Source organism: Lactuca serriola, chromosome 4 (genome assembly GCF_051521515.1).
Source record: "Lactuca serriola cultivar US96UC23 chromosome 4, Lser_US96UC23_V15, whole genome shotgun sequence".
Lineage (NCBI taxonomy): Eukaryota > Viridiplantae > Streptophyta > Magnoliopsida > Asterales > Asteraceae > Lactuca > Lactuca serriola.
The window spans coordinates 190951521-190977295 of record NC_136411.1 but is presented as its reverse complement, the minus strand read 5'-3'; the positions used below and the strand labels follow the sequence as shown (position 1 = coordinate 190977295).

General features: G+C 41.8%; 1 protein-coding gene across 1 annotated transcript; it reads left to right on the top strand.

Annotated features, from left to right (window-relative positions):
• Positions 1 to 20409: 20409 nt before the first annotated feature.
• On the top strand, positions 20410 to 22801 carry LOC145103087 (protein NUCLEAR FUSION DEFECTIVE 4-like). Its single transcript, XM_079040627.1, has 2 exons — positions 20410 to 21143; positions 21493 to 22801. The coding sequence occupies exons 1-2, from the start codon at positions 20670 to 20672 to the stop codon at positions 22576 to 22578; spliced, it is 1560 nt and encodes a 519-aa protein (XP_078896753.1). The 5' UTR covers positions 20410 to 20669; the 3' UTR covers positions 22579 to 22801.
• Positions 22802 to 25775: the final 2974 nt, after the last annotated feature.

The following is a 25775-nucleotide window of genomic DNA, read 5'->3' as shown; positions in this document are numbered from 1 at the left end:
ACAAACATGAGTTTACGGTTGTAAACTCATGAGTTTAAGGTATTAAAATCCCCAAGAACATCTCGTTAGATCGTAAACTCATTTTCCAAAGCTATTCCAAGTCCAGATCACTCCTAAGCCATGGAAACAACCCTATAAACTTTCCCGTGTACATTGTATGACCATTTGGCATCCAAGAACCCACCATCCATGAGTTTACGGCCGTAAAACCATGGGGATATGGTCAATGGGCCGTAAACTCCTCAAAGAGTTTACTCTTGAAGAGTAAACTCCATATTTAGGCCCTACACAATCTTAGATGCTACCCGGATCACTCCTAACACTTGAATTAAAGTGTTTTTGCTCCTCGGAGTGTATATTCATATCTAATTACTGGTTCAAAGTCTAATTAGATACATTTGTATATCATTTCATATTACATAGGAACTTCGCGCGTTATCAAACCCCGAACCGACACATAACATCCAAACCGTCTCGTTTCCTCGTCTGGTGAGTTCATACCCCTACCCCTTTTCAATGTTTTTCACTGTTTTCAGGGGGATACAAGCAAAGTACAAGGAATACTTGTACTCAAAACTTGTTTTACATGTGTTGTGTATGCTTTTAACGTTGACAATCATAATAGATAACCGTTTGAACTTGCAGAACACATTACAGTATTATTTGTGAAAAACATTATAAAATGTTGTATTTTATATTTTCACAAATGGTTTTCCACATTATATCAGTTAAAAGCATAACATTTGAACTTTGAACATGAAACTTAGTACACTGTTTTGTCCTCGGTAACACTCCACAGAGATACGTGAGTGGAGGATCATTGTTTGTAAAAGGACCTTTCTGTATTATTACTAGTAAATTTGTTATTCCTATAAATTGGAGACACGTCCTCGGTGAACACTCCACAAAGATACGCGAGTGGAGGACCGCACCCGTAACCAGAATCTCTTAGATAGGGAGCGTGAATTGAGTGTATAGATCTATACGGGGCTGACTGCCCCGCACCTGGCTGCTAGCTATAGCCGAACCGAAAGGTTCAAGGGTGACGAAAGTCATAAAGTGATTTGGACTACTTATTGCCATATCTAGTCTATCGTATGGTTATGGAACTCGCAATTTGGATAACAGAGATTTACTTGATAGTAATAATGAATAAAGTAACTAATTTACTTTGTACATATTAGTTTTATATACGTGTTAAAACTAATACAATTCACAAGGGTAACCAGGTTTTCAGTATACATCTTTTACATTACAATTCGGATTGGTAACCAACTTTTAGGAAAATATGGGATTTTCCTGGGGTAACATTTGTACATAACCAATTTCGTGTAACAAACCAGATAACTAAACTTTACAATTCACAAGGGTAATCGGATTCTCAGTATACATCATTTACATTACATTTCGGATTGGTAACCAATATACATATTTTACATTACATTTCGGATTGGAAATCAGTATACATCTTTTACATTACATTTCGGATTGATAACCAATTTTTAAGAAAATATGGGATTTTCTTGGTGTGTAACATTTTTAGAAAACAGAAAGGAAACTTGTACATTTTTAGAAAAACAAAACCACTTATGAACTCACCAGCTTTATGTTGATATTCAAACCGCTTGTATTCTCAGGTCCACATTAGACAGGTACCAGTGATCTCTTTTGCAGAAGACGGAGCTCATGGAAGACGCGTCTTTACTTTTGTTCATATATATACATATGTATAACACTTTTAACATTTTGTTTTCAAACAATTGTAAATTTTCATATGTAATGTAATGGTTGTTTACTTTGCTTACTATGTACATTGGATTTGATACTCAACGTGGAGTCCGCCCCGGAAACGTTTCTGCCTTCGGTTTCGGGGTGTGACAGATTGGTATCAGAGCCCTTGTTTATAGTGAACTAAGTATACCAAACCTTACATGGTATAAGACTATAAACATTAAGGGGCCTAAGTGCTCTGAACTAAAAGTATACTTCAAAGTATAAGTATTTTCAAAAAGTATACAAATATACCTAACCGTCGTGATCCGTAACTACAAGTAGAACAAAACATAAGTAAATGGGTGTTGTACGTTGCGGTTAAACCTGGGCAGTTATGTAGACGTCTCTAGGATCAATATAGCCTGGCCAACTATATTCATTCGAGACACGGCCAACATGTGCTTGGGAGTGACTGTGGTGTTCAGCATGCCTAAAACTTACCCAAATACCACAAATATCGAGCTAGGGTCGTAGCAAATCATGAAATACTATGGGAGTATTTCTCGAGCCAATCCTTTGTAGAATCCTCATCCAAGCGTTGTTCCTTGATCGTTCCTTTAGCGATAATTTATCTGCTTTGATAACTCCTTCCTGCTTTATCGCTTATTTGGAATATATATCTGTCATATCTCTTGATTCAATTCAGAGGACTTACCATCCTCTCTTTCTTGATCTTTTTAGATCAAGATGCTTCCAAGAAAGAGACCCAGCTCAAAGACCAACAACCCTCCGCCACCACCTCCTCCTGAATTTGACCCTGTGATGTTCCAGGCAGCTGTTACAGCCGCGGTGGCAGCTGCTATGTCTCAAATGAACACCGGTGGTTCCGGTGGTTAGGGAGGTGGTACCCAAACCCAAAACCAAGAAGGCAATCAGGGACACCGAAAGGAGGGTTCCTATAAAGATTTCATGAATGTGAAACCCACATCCTTTGATGGCACTGGAGGTGTCATTTCCCTCACTCGATGGTTCGAGAAAATCGAATCTATCGTTGAAATCTGTGCATGTTCGGAGTCTGACAAAGTGAAGTTTGCCGCCTGTACCTTTATTGATAAAGCTCTGACTTGGTGGAACAGCCGAGTCAAATCCCTAACCCTACCTGTAGCCAATTCCATGGGTTGGGAAGCCATGAAAGAACTTCTTCTAGATGAGTACTGCCCTCGGGGGGAAATGCAGAAATTAGAGCACGAGCTCTGGAACCTGAAGATGAAGGGTTCTGATATTGCTGCATACACATCCAGATTTGATGATTTAGCGTTACTCTGCCCAGGAATGGTTACCCCGGAGAGTAAGAAGATCTAGAGATTTATTTGGGGGCTGACCCAACCAACAAAAGGGAACATCCTAGCTACGAAACCAGATACATACGACAGCGCCAAAAACCTAGCCCAGACCCTGATTGATCACAGTGATGATGTTGAGGAAACAACCACCACTCCTGAACCGACCAAGAGGAGTGGTGAGAAAAGGAAATTTTGGAAGAAGAAGAAGGGTCAATCTTCCCAAGGATCCTCAAAGAAACAGCAGACTGTAGCAGTCCATGCTGCTACTACCCCCGTTGTTGTTGCTTCTGTTATGGGATCCACAACTCAAACACCTACTAGCAGGTATGCTGGTAACCTTCCATAGTGTGAAAAGTTTAAATACCACCATAACCCCAGCCCCTGCCGTGAGTTATCATGCACCAACTGTGGTAAAAAGGGGCATACGGTCCGATTCTGCAAAGCACCAGCCCAATCAGTCAATCAATCTTCTGGAGCAGGTGTTGGGCAAGCCTGCTATAATTGTGGAGAGGTTGGGCATTTCAAGAGAAACTGCCCCAAAAAGGCGACAACTGATAACACCGGGAGAGTCCTAGCCATGGGACGGGAGGAGGCAGTCGCCGATCCCACCGTTGTTTCGGGTACGTTCCTTCTCGACAACTCTTATGCTAATATCCTTTTCGATTCGGGTGCTGAAAAAAGCTTTGTTAGTCATACGTTCAAACATAATCTTAAACCTAATCCCCAACCATTAACCGAAACGTTTACCATTGAGATGGCTAACGGAGAGAAAGAAAGCGCTAGCGATGTGTTCGTAGGTTGTACCCTTACCCTGAACGATCATTCATTTCCCATCGATCTTATGTCGGTTTCCATAAATAGCTTTGATGTCATCATTGGCATGGATTGGTTGAGTCCCAATCATGCTGGTATCCTTTGTTATGAAAAAGCCATCTGTTTCAACCTTCCTGCGGGTCAGACTCTCATGATCTATGGCGATAAACTCAACTCCAACCTTCGCATCATTTCCTGCATCAAAGCTCATAAACTCTTGCGAAAGGAATGCTAAGCATTCCTAGCTCATGTAATCAACGAAAAACAGGAAGTTAAAGACCTCGCGAGCATCCCCAAAGTCTGTAACTTTCCTGGTGTCTTTCCCGAAGAGCTTCCAGGAATTCCTCCCGAACATCAGGTTGAATTTCGTATTGACCTAATTTCTGGAGCTACCCCCGTAGCTAAATCTCCGTATCGCTTAGCTCCAGCAGAAATGCAGGAGTTATCCAGCCAACTCAATGAGTTGCTCAGTAAAGGTTTCATCAGACCGAGTTCCTCACCCTGGGGAGCTCCGGTAGTGTTTGTAAAGAAGAAAGATGGATCCTTCTGGATGTGTATCGACTATCGTGAGCTGAAAAAGTTGACCGTCAAAAACCGATATCCTCTTCCGCGAATAGATGACCTCTTCGATCAACTTCAAGGAGCCAGCTACTTCTCAAAGATAGACCTTCGGTCAGGGTACCATCAACTACGAGTTCATGAGAGTGATGTCTCCAAAACAGCTTTCAGGACTCGGTATGGACACTACGAGTTCGTAGTGATGCCCTTCGGTCTAACTAACGCACCGGCAGTATTCATGGACCTGATGAACCGAGTGTGTCACCCTTTTCTGGACAATTTCGTCATTGTGTTCATTGATGACATACTTGTCTACTCCAGAAGCGAAGAAGATCACAAACAACACTTGAGGCTAGTGTTGGAAACCCTTAGATCCGAGAAGTTGTACGCAAAATTTTCCAAGTGTGAATTCTGGATTCGGAAGGTAACTTTCCTCGGTCACGTGGTATGCGAGGAGGGTATTCATGTGGATCCTTCCAAGATTAAAGCGATAGAGAATTGGTCGGCACCGAAGACACCTACAGAAATCCATCAATTCTTGGGTCTCGCCGGCTACTATCGGAGATTCATCCAAAACTTTTACAGAATTGTTAAACCCCTAACCACTCTTACACAGAAAGGTGTACCCTTTTGTTGGAGTGAAAAGCAAGAAACAGCGTTCCAGACATTAAAGCAAGCCTTGTGCAGCGCGCCTGTTCTGTCCCTACCCGAAGGGACAGAGGACTTCGTTGTCTATTGTGATGCGTCTAATCAGGTCTTAGGCTGTGTGCTTATGCAAAGAGGAAAAGTTATCGCTTATGCCTCGAGACAACTGAAGGCACACGAGGTTAACTATACCACTCACGACCTAGAGTTAGGTGTTGTAGTCTTTGCATTGAAGATTTGGAGACATTATCTCTACGGGACCAAGTGTACAATCTTTACTGACCATAAGAGCCTGCAGCACATCCTTGCTCAGAAGGACTTAAACATGAGGCAACGACGATGGGTAGAGTTGCTCGGTGACTACGAGTGTGAAATACGTTACCATCCCGGCAAGGCTAATGTGGTAGCAGATGCCCTTAGCCGAAAGGAAAGTTCAAGCCGAAAAGTGAAGACCCTGAAGATGACTATCCATTCCCACTTATCCATGCAAATCCGAGAAGCCCAGTTAAAAGCCCTCAAACCCGAGAACGTATCAAGCAAGGCCTTGAGGGGAATAGATAAGAAACTTGAGATCAGAGGTGACGGAGTCTACTGTTTCATGGACCGAATCTGGACCCCAAAAATCCTCCATTTAAGCTTCATTTTGGTCCAAAAATCCTCCATTTAAGCTTCATTTTGGTAAGGAATCTATCCTAGCATGTTTCTAAGCTTGTTTACCTTTCAAATTCATGTTGAAACCACCCAAAACACCTATGAACATGTGTTCACGGTTTGGGGACCCTCCCAAAACCGTGAACTCCTCTAAAGAGGGTTTTGAAGCCCCAAAACCCCTTCAAACCACTTCTAGGGCCTAGATTCGACTTAGAAACTTACATGCATGAGCTTAGGACCCCAAAATCGCACCAAATGAGGCATGGACATGAGTTTACGGTCCAAGAACATGCTTGGACCGTAAACCCTCATTCATAGACCTTAAACACCTTGTTGGGTGTTAGTTTGCCCCTAAACACCTCCAATGGACTTCCATGAGTGCATAGAACCTTATAACCCTTCAAGAAATGCACCAAATCATACACAAATGGGACAAACTTGAGTTTAAGGTCCAAGAACATTCTTAGACTGTAAACACATCTCCTTAGACCATAAAATCCTTCAATGGGTGTTAAAGTGCCCTTAACACCTTATATGGCTTGTATGTTGGTCTAGAATCACATCTGATTGACTTACAACTACCAAAAGCCATGAATCATGTACAAACATGAGTTTACGGTTGTAAACTCATGAGTTTAAGGTAGTAAAATCCCCAATAACATCTCCTTAGACCGTAAACTTATTTTCCAAAGCTATTCCAAGTCCAGATCACTCCTAAGCCATGGAAACAACCCTAGAACTTTCCCGTGTACATTGTATGACCATTTGGCATCCAAGAACCCACCATCCATGAGTTTACGACCATAAACTCATGGGGATATGGTCAATGGGCCGTAAACTCCTCAAAGAGTTTACTCTTGAAGAGTAAACTCCATATTTAGGCCCTACACAATCTTGGATGCTACCCGGATCACTCCTAACACTTGAATTAAAGTGTTTTTGCTCCTCGGAGTGTATATTCATATCTAATTAGTTGTTCAAAGTCTAATTAGATACATTTTTATATCATTTCATATTACATAGGAACTTCGCGCGTTATCAAGCCCCGAACCGACACCTAACATCCAAAGCATCTTGTTTCCTCGTCTGGTGAGTTCATACCCCTACCCTTTTTCAATGTTTTTCACTGTTTTCAGGGCGGATACAAGCAAAGTACAAGGAATACTTGTACTCAAAACTTGTTTTACATGTGTTGTGTTTCATATTTCATATGCTTTTAACGTTGACAATCATAATAGATAACCGTTTGAACTTGCAGAACACATTACAGTATAATTTGTGAAAAACGTTATAAAATGTTGTATTTTATATTTTCACAAATGGTTTTCCGCATTATATCAGTTAAAATCATAACATTTGAACTTTGAACATGAAACTTAGTACACTGTTTTGTCCTCGGTAACATTCCACAGATATACGCGAGTGGAGGATCATTGTTTGTAACAGGATCTTTCACTATTATTACTAGTAAATTTGTTATTCCTATAAATTGGAGACACGTCCTCGGTGAACACTCCACAGAGATACGCGAGTGGAGGACCGCACCCGTAACCAGAATCTCTTAGATAGGGAGTGTGACTTGAGTGTATAGATCTATACGGAGCTGACTGCCCCGCACCTGGCTGCTAGCTACAGCCGAACCGAAAGGTTCAAGGGTGACGAAAGTCATAAAGTGATTTGGACTACTTATTGCCATATCTAGTCTATCGTATGGTTATGGAACTCGCAATTTGGATAACAGAGATTTACTTGATAGTAATAATGAATAAAGTAACTAATTTACTTTGTACATATTAGTTTTATATACGTGTTAAAACTAATACAATTCACAAGGGTAACCAGGTTTTCAGTATACATCTTTTACATTACAATTCGGATTGGTAACCAACTTTTAGGAAAATGTGGGATTTTCCTGGGGTAACATTTGTACATAACCAATTTCGTGTAACAAACCAGATAACTAAACTTTACAATTCACAAGGGTAATCGGATTCTCAGTATACATCATTTACATTACATTTCGGATTGGTAACCAATATACATCTATTACATTACATTTCGGATTGGAAATCAGTATACATCTTTTACATTACATTTCGGATTGATAACCAATTTTTAAGAAAATATGGGATTTTCTTGGTGTGTAACATTTTCAGAAAATAGAAAGGAAACTTGTACATTTGCAGAAAAACAAAACCGCTTATGAACTCACCAGCTTTATGCTGATATTCAAACCGCTTGTATTTTCAGGTCCACATTAGACAGGTACCAGTGATCTCTTTTGTAGAAGACGGAGCTCATGGAAGACGCGTCTTTACTTTTGTTCATATATATACATATGTATAACACTTGTAACATTTTGTTTTCAAACAATTGTAAATTTTCATATGTAATGTAATGGTTGTTTACTTTGCTTACTATATACATTGGATTTGATACTCAACGTGGAGTCCACCCCGGAAACGTTTCCGCCTTCGGTTTCGGGCTGTGACAATATACCTGACGGTATATGTATGTTATGCAATTGTATGGTATGCGGTATGATGTGGTAACTCACTAAGCTTCGTGCTTACAGTTTTTAGTTTTGTTTCAGGTACCTCTTCAGCGAAGGGGAAGGAGCTGGCACGGTAGCTGCACATCATACACACACACGTTGGATTTCCACATTACGAGATTCTTGGGATTGTACTCTGACAATGTTACATTTATGGTTTTTTTTTTCAGACATGAGATATTAGTTTTATGAAATGATATGTCTTTAATATGTTTTCTTATCAAAGTTTTATAAAGCATTTACTTAAAAATGTAATTTTTGGACTCAAAATTTGGGATGTTACAAGTTGGTATCAGAGCCCTGGTTTGAGGGATTCGGACACACCCTCGGGGATGTCTGGACTCAAACCGTGCGATTAAAAGATTTTTACAAAGAAAATGATTTTCTAAAATCTAAGTTAAAAAGTTTTAAGAAAGAACAAGGTGTGTGATGTGCGCGACCGGCCGAGCTCAAATAAGTTTTTCCCCAAAGTACCCACACAAGTTTATGTTATAATTATCAGTTTCAGTAGAACAGCATGCTAAATTAGGATTAAGGATCTAGGAAGCATGCCTTATGTGCCTGTTATATGTGCTTTTGAGCTGCATGATAGTGTTGATTAGACAGAGATAGGATAGCCTATTTAGGTTATGCCTGATTATATGAGCTTATATCGCATGCTAGTACAGATTCTTGTTATGTGGATAGAATTGCTTGAGCTTGTTTTCTTTTTGTCTGAATGTTGCTTGCTTTGTGCTTTGTGGGACTCGGAGTGATGGGAGTTAGCTATTAGGTGGGTACGTTAGGTCATATGCAATCAGGGTTAAATAATCTCATAGTATTGGATTTGACCCTATTGCGTAGCTCTTGTTTGAGTCCTAACCATTGTAGGGATGAGTCCCTTACTCGAAGGATTATCTGAGCCTCGTGGCATGTGATTGTATCCATATGGTGGCTAACTAGCGTTGCAAAGAGGCCTTCAGCAGTTGAGGACTAGTTTGGGTGGAGTTAGAGGTACCCTAGGGAAAGCCTAGGATGAGAGTAGCAGAGATCAGTAACAGTAGAAGGGACTTGGTGGAGTCGAGGCAGTTCTTGAGGAAAGTACGGATACATGTGGAATGTAGTATGGGCTCATACTACTGAAAGCGGAGGATACGTACTTGAGTCAAGGAAGGCTGAGACAAGACCAGGAAACTTGTGATAGATGTGATCCCTCTAGATGTATCAGTATCACTGACGGTTGTCATTATGTATTGTAGAATGGTGGTACAACGTCTGAGGCCAGCAGTTGGCAATTCAGGAGAAGGGGAGGGTTCAGGTTCAGGTTCCGAACCAGTGGATGAGAGGCTACGTGAGTTCATCGCGTCCGAGATCACTAGAGGCATCCTTGATGCAACCCCAATCATCTTTGGGTCGATCAAGGAAGGGATTATCGAGCTGATGGAGGATCGCCTCAGGGCGTTCAGGAGTGACATGGCGACCAGCCGGTCACAATCACACGTACTATCCTTTAAGGTCTTCATGGGCAGTGGTATTCTAGATTTCCATGGGGAGAAGGACCCCATTGCTGTCAGACGATGAATTGCAGACATTGAGTTTGCACGGTTGACTAGCTTCTGCCCTGAGGGATCGAAGGTGTAATATGCAGCAGGATGCTTGAGGGACCAGGCCAGGGATTAGTGGGAGTCGGTTGGTGACTCTCTGGGAGCCTCGGCTATTGAGGCGATGACATGGCCTGATTTTGTGACCCGGTTCAGCGCTGAGTTCGGGCTTGCAGTGGAGCTCCAACAGTTGGCCTGTGAGTTCCTGGATATGAGACAGTGGCAGAGATCACCGCCAAATTCCAAGAGAGGGAACTACTGGTGCCCCAGTATGTGGGAGACGAGGATATGAGGAGGACCCGCTACCATGACATGCTACGAGCCGACATTCGGGAGCATGTCAGTTTTTCAGCTTGCCCTACCCTGGATTCCATGATTTACAGGGCAAGGGAGAGGGAGATTGACCTGAAGCACATTCAGAAGAGGAAGGACGAGGAGGGACAGGTGACTGGGGCTTCGAGGAACAAGCCCAAGGGATCAGACGTTGTGCCAAAAGGCCAGCAGAGCCGAGGCCGCTACAGGAATTGCGGCAAGTCACATGAGCGAGCGTGCAGGTTGGGATCGTCGGGCTGCTATAAGTGCGGCAAGTTGGGGCATTTCAACAAGGATTGTACCGCCCCTGCACCCACTTTGCAGACATCCGAGTTGATGTGTTTCCACTGCAACCAAAGGGGACATAAGAAGGCCAATTGCCCCCAGTTGACAGTAGCAGCTCCAGTGAAGACGCCAGCTCCAGCGACCCTGTGGATTACGGATGGCCAGCAGGGCAAGTCAAAGGCTCCAGTGGTGAGGAGTCGGGCCTTCCAGTTAACTACCGAAGAGGCACGTGTCACACCCGATGTGGTGACGGGTATGATTCTTTCTCCCTGATTTATTCATATAATGCTTATGATATTGATATATGCTCTGTATATATATATATATATATATATATATATATATATATATATATATATATATATGTTTAGGATCGTTCCATGTGAACGATATCCCAGTTCAGGTGTTGTTTGATTCGGGCGCTACCCGATCGTTTGTTTCTCTTGCGCTTAGCAAGAAGTTTCCTGAGTCCACAGGCATGTTGGATTGCCCTCTAGAGGTCGAGATTGCGTACGACCGGTCTTTGCGAGCATCAGAGGTCTTTCGGGATTGTTTTTTGAGGTTTTCGAAGAGAGTTATCTAGTGGACTTGGTTCCCATACCGTTGAGGGGGAACAAGGTTATTATTGGTATGGATTGGCTAAGACCCAATGGGGCAGTGATTGACTGCGTGCAACAGTTGGTTCGGATCAGGACCCCAGGTGGGGGAGAGTTGGTGATTCAGGGTGAGAGGCCACAGCAAGGACCAGCTTTATGTTCGGCAGCGAGGGCTAGGTGCTACCTTCAGCAGGGTTGTGCAGGATACGTCGCCTATGTTATGGACACCCGGGACGCGGGAGGGCGACGGTGGGTGATGTGCCAGTAGTGCAAGAGTTTGCGGATATATTCCCTGAGGAGTTGCCTGGGATACCTCCAGAAAGGCAGGTGGAGTTCAGGATCGACCTAGTCCCTGGTGCGGCTCTGATAGCAAAGGCACTGTATCGGTTGGCTCCTCCTGAGATGCAGGACTTGTCTACACAGCTGCAGGATCTGTTAGACAAGGGATTCATTAGGCCGAGCAGTTCTCCCTGGGGAGCCCCGATTCTGTTTGTGAAGAAGAAGGACGGGTCGCATCGGATGTGTATAGATTATCGGGAGCTGAATAAGGTAACGGTGAAGAACCGTTACCCACTCCCGAGGATCAATGGCCTCTTTGACCAGCTATAGGGAGCATTTTGGTTCTCCAAGATTGATTTGTATTCATGTTATCATCAGATGAGGGTCAAAGAGGAGGATGTACAAAAGACTGCCTTTCGGATGCGTTATGGTCACTATGAGTTCATGGTGATGCCTTTCGGGCTCACCAATGCTCCTTCCGCGTTCATGGATCTTATGAACCGCGTGTGCAGACCGATGTTGGATCGGTCCATGATAGTTTTCATTGATGACATCTTGGTTTATTCCAAGATGCAAGAGCAGCATGAGGAACACTTTCGGGAGGTTCTGGATACTTCGAGGAGGGAGAACTTTTATGCTAAGTTCTCCAAGTATGAGTTCTGGTTGCACAAGGTGCAGTTTCTTGGGCACCTTGTCAACCAAAACGGGATATCGGTTGACCCGGCCAAAGTGGAGGCTGTGATGAGATGGGAGGTTCCGAGGTCTCCATCTGAGATTCGGAGTTTCCTAAGATTAGCCAGCTATTATCGGAGGTTCATCTAGGATTTCTCCAAGATAGTCGTACCACTGACCAGGCTGACGAGGAAAGTCGTGGTCTTTTGTTGGGGCCTGAGCAGCAGGCTGCATTTGAGACATTGAGACAGAGATTGTGCGAGGCGCCAATCTTAGCCCTGCCAGAGGGCATTGAGGATTTTTTTGTATACTGTGATGCGTCCATCTTGGGTTTGGGCATAGTTTAGATGCAGAGAGGACATGTTATTGCTTAGGCTACGAGGCAGCCAAAGCCTCGCTATTCAAATTATCCGATGCATGATTTGGAGCTGGGGGCTGCTTTTTTTTGCCCTCAAGATTTGGCGTCATTACCTCTATGTGGTTCGTTGTACCATCTACACGGACCACAAGAGCCTGAGGTATGTCATGGATCAGCCGAATCTGAATATGAGGCAGCGTCGGTGGCTTGATGTGGTGAAGCATTATGATTGCTAGATCGTTTACCATCCGGGGAAGGCCAATGTGGTGGCTGACGCGCTTAGCCGTAAGGCAGCGCTGATCTGAGACATTTGTATGAGGATGACCGTGGTGGCTCTGCTGTTGGAGCGGATCCGAGAGGCCCAACAGGAGGCTATGAAGGAGGAACACTGGAAGAGCGAGTGTATTGTGGGTCTGGTTTCCTCCTTCGACTATGATAGTCGAGGGTTGCTGACCCTTCACCGTAGGGTGTGGGTCCCTTATCATGGAGGCATGCGTCAGATATTGATGGAGGAGGCGCACAAATCCAGGTTTTCTATCCATCCCGGGGCGACGAAGATGTATAGGGATCTTCGTCTTGACTATTGGTGGCCTTGCATGAAGCGGGACGTAGCATGGTATGTGGAGCGGTGCTTGACCTGCAGGAAGGTCAAGACCGAGCACCAGAGGCCACATGGAAAGATGCAACCGTTGGATATTCCTATGTGGAAATGGGAAGATATTACCATGGACTTCATCACCAAACTTCCCAGGACCGCGCGGGGAGTGGATTCCATATGGGTCATTGTGGATCGGTTAACCAAGAGCGCCCATTTTATACCAATCCAAGAGAGTATATCAGCCGAGAAGCAAACTGACATTTACATTCGAGAGGTTGTGACTCGGCATGGAGTGTCAGTCTCCGTGATTTCCGACAGAGATGTACGGTTTACTTCCAGGTTCTAGAAGAAATTCCACGACGAGTTGGGTACTTGTCTGCACTTTAGCACCGCATTTCACCCGCAGACGGATGGTCAGAGCGAGCGGACCATCCAGACTTTGGAGGATATGTTGCGGGCATGTGTGCTAGATTTTGGTGGTAGCTAGGATACTTACCTCCCATTGGCTGAATTCTCCTATAATAACAGCTACCATGCGAGTATCGATCATCCTCCCTTTGAGATGTTATACGGGAGGAAGTGCAGGACCCCGATATGTTGGGGTGAGGTGGGCCAGAGGGTTATGAGGAGCACCGAAGTAGTGCTTAAGACGACATAAATAATTCAGCAGGTCAGGAGCAGGCTTCAGACTGCACAAAGTCGGCAGAAAAGTTATGCCAACAAGCGCCGTTCAAACCTGGAGTTTCAGGTCGGCGATATCGTTTTCCTGAAGGTGTCGCCTTGGAAAGGCGTCATCCGATTCACGAAGCGGGGCAAGCTGGGCCCCAGGTATATCAGGCCTTTCAGGGTTTTGGCCCGGGTGGGCAAGGTGGCATATCGGCTGGATCTGCCAGCAGAACTCGGTCAGATCCACGTCACTTTCCATGTCTCCCAGCTGTGAAAGTGTCTGGTGGAAGACTAGGCAGTGGTGCCCCTAGAGGATATACAGGTTGATGGCAGCCTGAACTATATTGAGCGACATGTGGCGATCCTCGAACGGAAGTCGAAGGATCTAAGGAACAAGAACGTCGAGCTGGTGAAGGTGCAATGGCAGCACCGGAAGGGCTCGGAGTGGACGTGGGAGCCGTTGGACGAGATGATGGAGCATTATCCAGAGCTTTTTTAGGATCGAGCAGCAGACTTCGAGGACGAAGTCTAAAATAAGTGGGGGAGATTTGTAGCACCCAGTTCCTGGTATGTATTTCATTCAAGTATTATTCATTTTTGGCCTAGGACTCGGCGAGTTGATGGCCCAACTCGTCGAGTAGGAGTGACTTGGACCCGAGAGTTTAATGGCCTACTCGACAAGTCGGTGTCCAAACTCGACGAGTAGGCCCTGTCTGCACAAAACCCTAATCTAAGGGATTGCACCCTATTTAAGCATCTCATTCAGCCTCCCTTCGTCCTTATTGCTCTCATAACTCTCCTATCAAACCCTAATCGTTTGTGTAAAGATCTAAGGCCTTGGTGGTGGTTTTTGGTGATTTTGGAACATAAGAAGGAGGAGAAAGGCTTGAGGAACCAAGAAGATGCCATACGAGTTCAAGTTTGTGCACCCTTTGTAGTTCTTTAGAGGTATAGAGTTGATACCTTGCTCTTTCATGTTTTAGATCCCTTTTTGGGGTGATTTAGGGCTTTTAGGAGCCATTCTTGCTGACCAATCATGAGTGCAAGCATGGTTGGGGGATAAGACTCAGATCCAAGGTCTTTAAAGGGTTACAAGGCAGAAAAGGATTGATTTTGGAGCCTTAGAGAGCCCCATGCATCTTAAGAGTCTTATTTGGGGCCATTTGAGCTCATAGTCCCATGTATGCACGTAAAGTTTGTAACTTTACGTACTAGATCGATCTTAGAAGCCTAGATCTATCTTTTGGTCAAGTGTTGTACATCGGAAATCGAGAAATGAGACTTGGTCATTCTCGACTCGGCAAGTCGTTCTTGGGACTCGGCGAGTCCATGGCTTGACTTCCCCTTTCTGTTATCGTTCGAAGCAACCCAATGAGTGTTAGAGTGGTCTTAAAAGGGTCCGGGGGAGTGACCCAATGCATTGGACTTAGCCACAGACCTGGAAATCATAGGATTAAGAGAGTGCATGAGCAGACACGGCGAGCCTAAGGCAATCTCCCAACTTTCAAAGATGAACTCGACGAGTTGTTCATACAACTCGGCGAGTCAAGGACAGGAATTGTTCATAGGATGGGGATGAACTCGACGAGTTGTTCATACAACTCGGCGAGTCAGATGAAGGTTCTTTCGAGGTTGCTTTAGAAGGAGAACTCGTCGAGTCGTTGCTAAAATCGACGGGTAGAAGCGTGAAGAAGGACAAATGAAAGGATAGGGACTCGACGAGTTGGCAGCCCAACTCAACGAGTCAGGTCAACTGGAAGTTGACTTTGACTTTGACTTGGTTAGGGGTAAAATAGTCATTTTACCCTAAAAGTAGTTATCAGTGTCTGATTAAGTGTTTTATGGATTTATAGCCGGAGGATCACCAGAGCAGCAGTCAGACATCTGTCGATCAGCTTTTCAACAGTCAGCCTTACGAGGTGAGTTACCTTCCAGTAGAAGTGGGTATAAGGCACCAATGTCGGCCCACCAGTAGGAGTCGTATGTTAGATGATTGTCTTTGTGATATTCATCTAGGTTTGCTACTACCTGATATGTTATGTTCTAGTATGATATGATGTTATATGCTAGTAGCAGTAAGGGAGATAGTCCCCAAGATTTCTGGTCGATAAGGTAGAAGGGGGTAGTCATACCCAATCATGCTAGATAGAATATGATTATGTGTTACATGTAATGTGGTAGTAGTAGAGGGGTGAAATAGTCCCCAGTATCCGGTCGAGAGGACCGAAGGGTAAGCTAGCACCCAGATATGCTAGGCAGTATCTGGTCGACAGGACCGAAGGGGAGGCCAGCACCCAGATATGCTAGGCAGTATCCGGTTGAGAGGAACGAAGGGGAGGCCAGCACCAAGATATGCTAGGCAGTATCCGGTCGAGAGGACCGAAGGGGAGGCCAGCACCCAGGTATGCTAGGCAGTATCCGGTCGAGAGGACCGAAAGAGTAGGTCGGGCACCCAGATATGTCTGACAGTATATGTATGTTATGCGATTGTATGGTATGTGGTACGATGGGGGAACTCACTAAGCTTCATGCTTACAGTTTTCAGTTTTTTTTTTCAGGTACCTCTTCAGCGAAGGGGAACGAGCTGGTGCAGTAGCTGCACATCATACACACACACGTTCCATTTCCGCATTACGAGATTCTTGGGATTGTACTCTGACATTGTTACATTTATGGTTTTGTTTTCAGACATGAGATATTAGTTTTATGAAATGATATGTTACTATGTTTTCTTATGAAAGTTTTATAAATCAATTAATTAAAAATGAAATTTTTGGACTCGAAATTTGGGATGTTACAGTTTTATTATGCAACATTTTTATTGGTAATGTTCAAGATGTCATCTACGTGTGATTGAGTCAATAAAAAAACAACGGTGATCATGTGTCATACAAGTGACTTGCAGGGCCTTGCCTGGATAATTTGTTCTCCAGTAAAGTCAACGCTAATTGTCATTTTATGTGACCAGCCTAATCTAGGGCGTTTATTTGTCACTGGGGTGACCAGCCCGATTAGGGGTGTATATTATTGTCACTTTATGTGTACAGTCCAATTTGGGGTGTCAACTTGTCACATGTTGTGACTAACCCAATTTCGGGTGGTCCTTATAGACATTAGACTCAGCAAGTAGCTAAGGCTCGAAAAGGCCCAAAAAGATTTGTATTGGGTGAGGACATGCATAAAATGGTCTGCATTCAATCTTTTTTGAGTCATGGTACTTCGAAGATACAATTTCAAGAGCTTCAATTTTGAAAAACTTCTTTCCACGGAAGCAACCATAACCGGCACAACCAACAATATCATATATGCAACCAACACATTAGGGAGCATATTCATTTTACATGCTCCAGTATTCGTGTTTTTTTCGTTTGCTATTTTGAGCACCTTATGGTTGTTTTCGTAAAAACATATTTAAAACTCAACAAATCTAATTATAAGAGCTAAGTAACGAAAGTTACAACCTGAACAAAGTTTATGTTTTTTTTTTTCATTTTTAAGATGTCAAAAGATCTGGAAAAAATCACATAATAAGAAATAATAATATATTTTTCAAAACTCTTGTATTATAACAATGGAATAAATTTATACCTCTCTACTACCTCTAAAAGTCCGGATAGTAAAAAAATATAAATCATAACTCAAAAGTTCAATAGATAATTAAATATCTTTATGCTTCCTGATACACATAAAAAAACAAGAACACAAAAGTTTAGAAGACCAATTAAACAAAAAAACGAGCAGAATGCAACAGATTTCACTTAAAACAGAGGTGATATTTATACGCTTCTATTGTCTCTAAAAGTCATTCAAGATAGTAAGATTTCGCTTAAAACAGAGGTGATATTTATACCCTTCTATTGTCTCTAAAAGTCATTCAAGATAGTAAAAAAGACGGAAATCATAACTCAAAAGTTCAATAGATAAATAAATGTCTTTATGCGTCCTGATTCACATTAAAAAACAAAAACACATAAATGTTTAGAAGACAAATTAAAAAAAAAAAAAAAAAAAAAAAAAAAAAAAAAAAACTAAGAGAATGCAACAGAAATTATACTTGAATAGATACAAAGTAATAACAATTTGACTTAGAAATCAGAGCTCAAATAAAGGAATTCGATACAAAAGCAGCAGCAGATTTGACTTAAATTAATCATATTATCTATGAAGCTTTAACTCTTTTTATCCCAACTCGAATTTAACGGGTAAAAAAAACACCTAAATCAATGAAAAAAAAATAGAAATCAAGAACAGAAAAAGAAAAAAAAAAGGAAGTAAAGAAAAACTAAAAAAGAACTCACTGAAGAGATGAAGAGTGAAGATATTCAATAATTCAACAATTAGAAAAATCCAACAAGTGACAAGTCATTTATTTAATTCTTTCGTTGTCCTCATGTTGTAATGCCTAATCAGAACTCAGAAGTCGGAACTCAAACTCCGAGACTGAAACTTGAAAAAATCAAACTCTGATAGCAGTTGAATACACATCAAGTTAAAGTGATAGAATAGAAATAAGACATCTATTTGATTTAGAATGCGAAATTGTGAATAAAAATCATATACCGATTTACGGATTTAGAACTTGACTCCTCGATCTCCACATACCACTCAAAGATTTTCAATTTTCAAGGGTGTTAGGCCAAACGGTATACGTTCGACGAAGAGTTTCGTGGTCGAGCTGGCCACGAACAACGGGCGTGCACACCACCCCGTTGTCTCGTGGTGGCTCGTTTTCGGGGGCAACGAAGTCGCACGGCCAATGAGATTAAGATGCAAAATTTTGACCGTTGTCTAGCCGTTGAACGGCTAGTTTTGTAAAAAGAAAAAATAAATAAATAAATAAACAATTTATTTACCTATAAATACCACATTTTTACTCCTTATTTTTTACACCATTCTTTTCTTTCTCTATACACAAACTACACACTACATCTTCACAACCAAAAATTATGGATCCCAACCAAAATACTCCTCCAAATTACCGAAATCGCAAACCCGATAACACTTTTGCGTTAGATACAACACCTCGACAATTCCCGACGATGGAGTCACCTCAAGGCGGTTTTATCAATCTACTTCAAAGTGGTTCCCCTATCCAACAAACACCACTTTTCCAACAACAATATCAACCTTTTCCGGCTTTCCAACAACAACAAATGCAACAACAATACCAACAATTCCAACAACTCCAACAACAATAGTCACAACAACAACAACCACCAATTTCACAACCACCACTTTCGTCAGATTTTGTTCCGGAAACGCAACCTTCACCACCACCTCAACCAAAAAAGAAAAAAGGAAAAAAACCGGCCCGACCCACTACAACCCAAGAAAGGGTCCCATGGACAAAAGAAGAAGAAGAAAAGTTAGCGGAGGCATGGGTGGCGGCTTCCGAAGATCCAATTGTAGGAGATAGCCAGCCTTACGGAAGTTTTTAGGAAAAATTCCGAGCCATTTTTTACGAGTTAATGGAAAGTGAAACTCGAAATGCCGATCAAATTACGTCGAAATGGCGAGATATTCGACTAAAATGCACCGAGTTTGGAGGAATCTACAACAACCTCCTAAACATACGCAAAAGCGGCTCGAACGATTTTGATGTTTTCAAGGCGGCCATGGACCAATTTGAAAAAACAACGCCAACACGCAAAGCTTTTCCGTATATGAAACCGTGGCTAAAATTGAAAGACGTCCCAAAATGGAAAGAGCAAACAGAAGGAAGTTCCCAATCTTCCGGTTCAAAGCGTTCGAGAAACCCCGATGGAACTTCTCAACAATCGGACGGCCGAACACACATCGACATCAACGACGATCCGATAGATCTTGAAAACGACCAACCTCTTCGTCGGCCCGTTGGAAGAAATAAAGCAAAAAAAGTGGCGTCAACATCTTCAAATTCTAGTGTTATGGATATGTTTGGCGATAAATTTGATCGATATGTGCAGCTTCAAGAAACGAAGGCCGAGGTGATGACTCAGATGGAACAAAAAATGATCGAAGCACAAACATCATTTCAAGAGGCACAAGAGACACTCCAAACAAAAACCGATATGGAAATCTTGAAAATGAAAGCGGACGACCTTGAGGGCGAAGACTTGGAACTTTTCCAAGCAATGAAAGAGTCGGTTCGAGCCCGACGTAGGCGTAGGGGGTAGTTTATTTTATTTATGGTTGGAATTTTTAGTTTTTTTTAATGTTTTTTTTTTAATTTTTTTTTAAATTTAACTAATGTAATTTTTATTTTGATTGTTATTTTTATTTTATTTTTTAATTTCAATTAATTTAGTTTTTATTTAATGTAATTTGGTATTTTAATTTAATGGAAAAACTAGTATTAAAAAAATGTTTTTAATGTATTTTTGAATTAAATTTAAATAACAAAATGAGGTGGAGTGGTGTGTTTAGTGGTAAATATCCCATGTTAGTGATAGTGGAATGTGGTATTGATATGACACCCACCACATATGTGGTATGTGGTAGGTATAACGGATGGTCTTAACTAATACCGATTTTTACAATTGCAATTCTACACATTCAGTGAAATTATGACCCAGCCATTGAAATTTCTTGGAGGCAGTTGACTGGACTTAATATTATTGAGCCAAGATAATAAATATATGTAATAATACATATGGGATAATAATTATGATTCTATTTTTCTAATATCTTGGGCCTTGGCCAACTCGTCCATGTATTGGGCCGACTCCCTGCCGTTGCATCTCCTGTCAATCCTTTTTTCACCATAAACACCGCCCCAAAATTCATAGACGATGCATGAAGACATAAGTGGAGTCTATGGAACGTATCGCACCACACCATTCCACGAAAATATTGGAACCCTTTATATTTTATTTCAAAACTCGACTAATACTCCTGGCCATATCTCCTCCCTATACCTGTCGAGTTGATCATCTAGCTGTTGGTTCCGTCTGTATTTTATAAACAATTAATCCACGCCACTAGGCCACCATCAATCGATACAGACACGTATTTATTGGAATTGACATTTACAGGATAAAATTTCCCCTTTCGGAAAATCAAAAAGAATGGAAAACAGCAAATGGGTAGCTACGGTGGCGAGCATATGGATCCAATGCAGCTGCGGCGCCTCCTACGCCTTCGGAATCTACTCCGCCGCCCTCAAATCCAGCCAAGGTTATGATCAATCGACTCTCGACACCGTCTCCGTCTTCAAAGATATCGGTGCTAATATCGGAGTTTTATCCGGTCTCCTCTACCACGCCGTCACCAATAACCACCGCGATTCAACGCCGCCGCCGTCGTCTCGTTTCGGATCCGGACTTTCGCTCGTCTACTTGGCTGGAGCGATTCAGTGCTTCGCCGGTTACTTCCTTATGTGGTTGTCCGTTACCGGAGTTATCGACAGGCCGCATGTCCTGTTCATGTGCCTCTTCATGTTTATGGCGGCACACGCACAGACTTTCTTCAACACCGCAAATGTCGTCGTCGCCGTCCGGAACTTTCCCGATTACGGTGGAACAACCGTCGGCATTATGAAGGTAATTCATTCAATTTCTGTTGTTGATTGTTATTCATCGCTATTTTACTCCGCGCACATCATTTTACAAAAAATTCCCTAAGATCAAATTGCTACGTTAGATTCCAAATTTCGATGATCTGTGAATGTTTTTAGTAGAATTTTCTATCGATCGCAAGAAGTTAAAAGTGATTAAGATAAACATAGGACACATGAATGATGAATCAAACTTATCCAAAGATTCAAATCAAATGCAGTGGATAGTTGTACCATACTGTTGAAGTTTCATCACTGTAGATGTTTAAAATATTCTCAACGTACAAATTTTCATCCACTGTTTAACCAAATCTACTCATATTTTAATCAATCAGGGGTTTCTTGGATTAAGTGGAGCTATCCTAATTCAGATCTACCAAACTCTATTTTATGGCAAACCAACAACTTTCTTACTGATGCTTGCTTTGTTTCCAACCATCGTCTCTCTACTATTCATGAATTTCGTTCACGAAAACCCCTCAAACACAACTCACGACAAACACCATCTAAACAACTTCTCACTAATCGCACTCGCCATAGCCACATACCTAATGATCATCCTCATCTTCCAAAACATCTTCATCTTCCCATCATGGGCTCACTTCCTCACAACAATCATTCTCCTAATTCTCATCTCCTCACCTCTTCAAATCGCACTCACAGCTCAAAGAAACGAACGAGAGGAATCATCTTCACCAACAATAACCCCATTGATTGTAGCTTCAGAAGCTCAGGTGGATTCACATTCAGTAGTTGAAATGAACCTGATACAAGCAATGAGCACAGTCAACTTCTGGCTCTTATTTCTAGCCATGATTTGTGCAATGGGATCAGGGTTAGCGACAATCAACAACATATCTCAAATAGGCGAGTCTCTTAACTACTCAAAAGTTAAAATCAACGCAATGGTGTCGCTATGGAGTATATGGAACTTTCTCGGAAGATTCGGAGGTGGATTTGTGTCTGATTTGATTTTACACAGATACAGTTGGGGGAGACCACTGTTCATTTCTCTTACACTAGCAGCAATGGTGATTGGCCATTTGATCATAGCATTAGGAGGGAGTTTATACTTTGGTTCAGTGATTGTAGGAGTTTGTTATGGAGCACAGTGGTCTTTAATGCCTACGATTACTTCTGAAATATTTGGGGTGAAACATATGGGGACGATTTTTAACACTATAGCTGCTGCAAATCCTGTTGGATCTTATATATTTTCTGTGAGAGTGATTGGAAGTATTTATGATAAAGAAGCAAGAGAAGAAGGGGGTTCGTGTTTTGGGATTCATTGCTTTATGGTTTCGTTTTTTGTGTTTGCTGGGGTTTGTGTTTTTGGAATGTTTGTCTCATTGGTGTTGTTTTTTAGGACAAAGGGGTTTTATGTGTTGCTTATGGAAAGAAGGTCGAAGCACCTTGAGTAATATGACTCGAGAAGATATTTGAATTGTACAAGAGTTTTGAGTATTTGTACAATTGTTTATAGATTTGTGTTAAGTGCAAAATATACAGAAAATGTATTTGAGTTTCGTGATTTTAGGTAAATGGTTGGTAAAATGATTGGCGAGTTGAAATATGTAAATAAGGATTGTTTTTTAGTTTATTCATTGAAGGGGAATGACTGAATAAATAGTTATTGTTATTTAATTTATGTAACTATTCATTTTTTTAATATCGATTGATGGTGTAATTTGCACGTTTTCACTTTTTAATATCGTTTGATGGTGTAATTTGCACGAGATCTTAAATCAACGAGTTGGCTCTGTCTCTTTTACTTTACTTTACCTATTTTTTTATTTATTTTTAGTGGGAAGTGGGATGTCTTATTTGTAAACAGTTAAGACTCACAATCATCTAATTTTCCTCTTATCCTATTTTATGGGACTTGGAATTTATTGTTGCTGTATTTGTTGTACAGAAAAAAAAAATATTACTTTTAATCTTTTATGGGAACTGGGGGTGTTTGGATAGGAAATTGCTTATCCAGTTTACATAATTAAACTGAGTCCAATTAATTAATCATAGAAAAAATATTACTTTTAATCTTTTATGGGCTATTAAAAATAAAATAAAAGTAAATGATAAAATTATTTTTTTATTTTTTCATTATTATGGGTGCCAAGGTTGGAAGAAGAGATGGTTGGCGCAGATAATGGCGTCGGTGGTTGGATTTCATGGTGGTCAGCACTCCGTATTGACAACTTGTTTTAACTATTGCAACAATATCTTGAAAGATAACGTTAACGTTCTAAAGCTTAGAAATTATTATTTTTTATTGCACTTCTTAGTTCTCAGTGAATGTTAATAGGTTTTAAGAGTTGTAAATAAACTTTCGTGATGAAGTTAATAAGCATAAAGGATTTATGTGTTTATGGTTTCTTGAGTCTAGAATCGCAATTTTGACTTGCGGACTTTTTGTCAACTTGAGGTTGATGATGAATTATATAAAATTGACATGTAATATGTTAATAGAGGATGAATTGTAAGTTCAATGTGAAAAGATGATGAATTTTAGTAATGTCATTTGTGTTATGTCATTCCTGTCCATGAAAAGACTCGTGGAACATAGGTGTAAATACTTGACAATTTGGAAATTTGAATATCATCGTGATATTTTAACAATTCAAGTAGATGTTAACATTGACAAGTTGGTTATACCCGTTAAACAATACTTTTATCCCCTATGTGATGTTTTGGGTTGGTTTGTATTCTGGGTAGTATTTGACTTTTTGTTATTATTTTGAAACATCCAAAAAATAAGAGTCAAAAATTTCGTTTTCAAAATCATTTAACAAACATAAATATCATCACCATACTATAAAATCATAGAACATGTATCTCAAAATCTTATAAAATCTGTCAACATATCATAGTCTCATATAAAATATCAGAGTAAACTCTCAGGCTAAAAAAACTGTGGTGTGTGCCATGCCATCAACTCGAGCCCTTCCCTTTGCTAGCTGAAGTACCTGAAACCAAAATTGAAAACTGCAAGCACGAAGCTTAGTGAGCTCCCCCAAACTACTACATAACATACAAAGCACATATAACAACTATTGGGCACCGCCCACTGCATCAGGCCCCGCCCGGCATCGGACTGAAGTCCGGAATAACTTGGGCCCCGCCCACTGCATCGGGCCCACCCGGCATCGGACCGAACTCCGGAATAACTTGGGCCCCGCCCACTGCATCGGAGCCCGCTCGGTATCGGACAAAAGTCCGGAATAACTTGGGCCCCGCCCACTGCATCGGGCCCCGCCCAGCATCGGACCGAAGTCCGGAATAGACTGAACATAATATAAACGTAAACATATAACATATTCATATAAACTGCATCGGGCTTGCTCGGCATCGAACCGGAGTCCAGAACATATACCACATAGCATAAACATGCATAAATCACAAAGACATCAAGCATACATAACTACTTCTCGGGACCACCCCGACATCGGACCAAAATCCAAAATAAACTGAACACATAGACTGCACATATAAACTGCATCGGGCTTACCCCGACATACTGTAACTATATAAACGGGCCGGCCTTAGTGCCTTAGACCTGTTCCTACTGAAGGGAAACTCACCTCGTATGTATGACCGCTGAAACTCTGGGTGAGAAATCTCTGTCTGCTGCTCCGGCAACTCTCCGGCAATAATTTCCATAAAGAGACTTAGTCAAAAACTGATAACTAATCTTAGGGTAAAATGACCATTTTACCCTTGGCTAAAGTCAACATCCTGATCAATGTCAACTTCCAGTTGGCTCGACTCGCCGAGTTGGCCCGCCAACTCACCGAGTCCCTGATCTTTCACATGTCCCCAACCCGACTCTACTCATCGAGTCTAGCAAGAACTCGACGAGCTCCCCTTCAATCATATCATCGGGATAATCTTCAACTGACTCGCCGAGTTCCTCCTTGAACTCGTCGAGTTCATCTTCATCATATGATCGTGTCTAGTCTGTGACTCGCCGAGTTGTATGAACAACTCGTCGAGTCCATCTTCATGGGTTGGGAGATTGCCTTGGACTCGCCGAGTACGTTCATACACTCGCCGAGTCCCATAGTTTCCAGGTCCATAATTTTGTCTACTTCGCTGAGTCCTTCCTCTGGGCTCAGCTAAATCCCTTCCCAACTAAACTGGATTCCTTCGAATCATAAAAGGTTGGGAAACCAAACCCCTGACTCACCAAGTCCTAATAACGACTCGCCGAGTCAACTAACGTCCATGTCCAAAACCCGATTTATGTTGTGCAAAACTCATTCAAAAGGTAGAACTGGGCTCCAACAGTCGATATAACACGTAAAGTCATGAACTTTACGTCCATGCATGGGACTTTAAGCTCAAAAGACCCAAAAATGAGGTCTATAAGATGCATGGGGCTATCATGGCCATAAAGCTTGCATCTTTATGCCATATACTTCTCCCTAGAACCTAGATCTAAGATATGAAATGCTTGGGACGTCCCAACATCAAGGAACAAGGTTTTTGAGTCAAAACCCTCTTACTATGGGGACAAATAGATCTAAGAGAAAGCAGACCAAGTTGTAAGCTTGATTACCAGAAAAGATGGCAAATGGGGTGAAGCTTCTGGATCTACTCCTTCTCCATTGAATCTTCT

What these genes read in the sequence shown, in the direction of transcription:
- LOC145103087 (XM_079040627.1), top strand. Translation starts at nt 20,670, where the DNA reads ATGGAAAACAGCAAATGGGTAGCTACGGTGGCGAGCATATGGATCCAA. An exon ending in CAACCGTCGGCATTATGAAG is followed by an intron (nt 21,144 to 21,492) that starts GTAATTCATTCA and finishes TTAATCAATCAG; the next exon opens with GGGTTTCTTGGATTAAGTGG.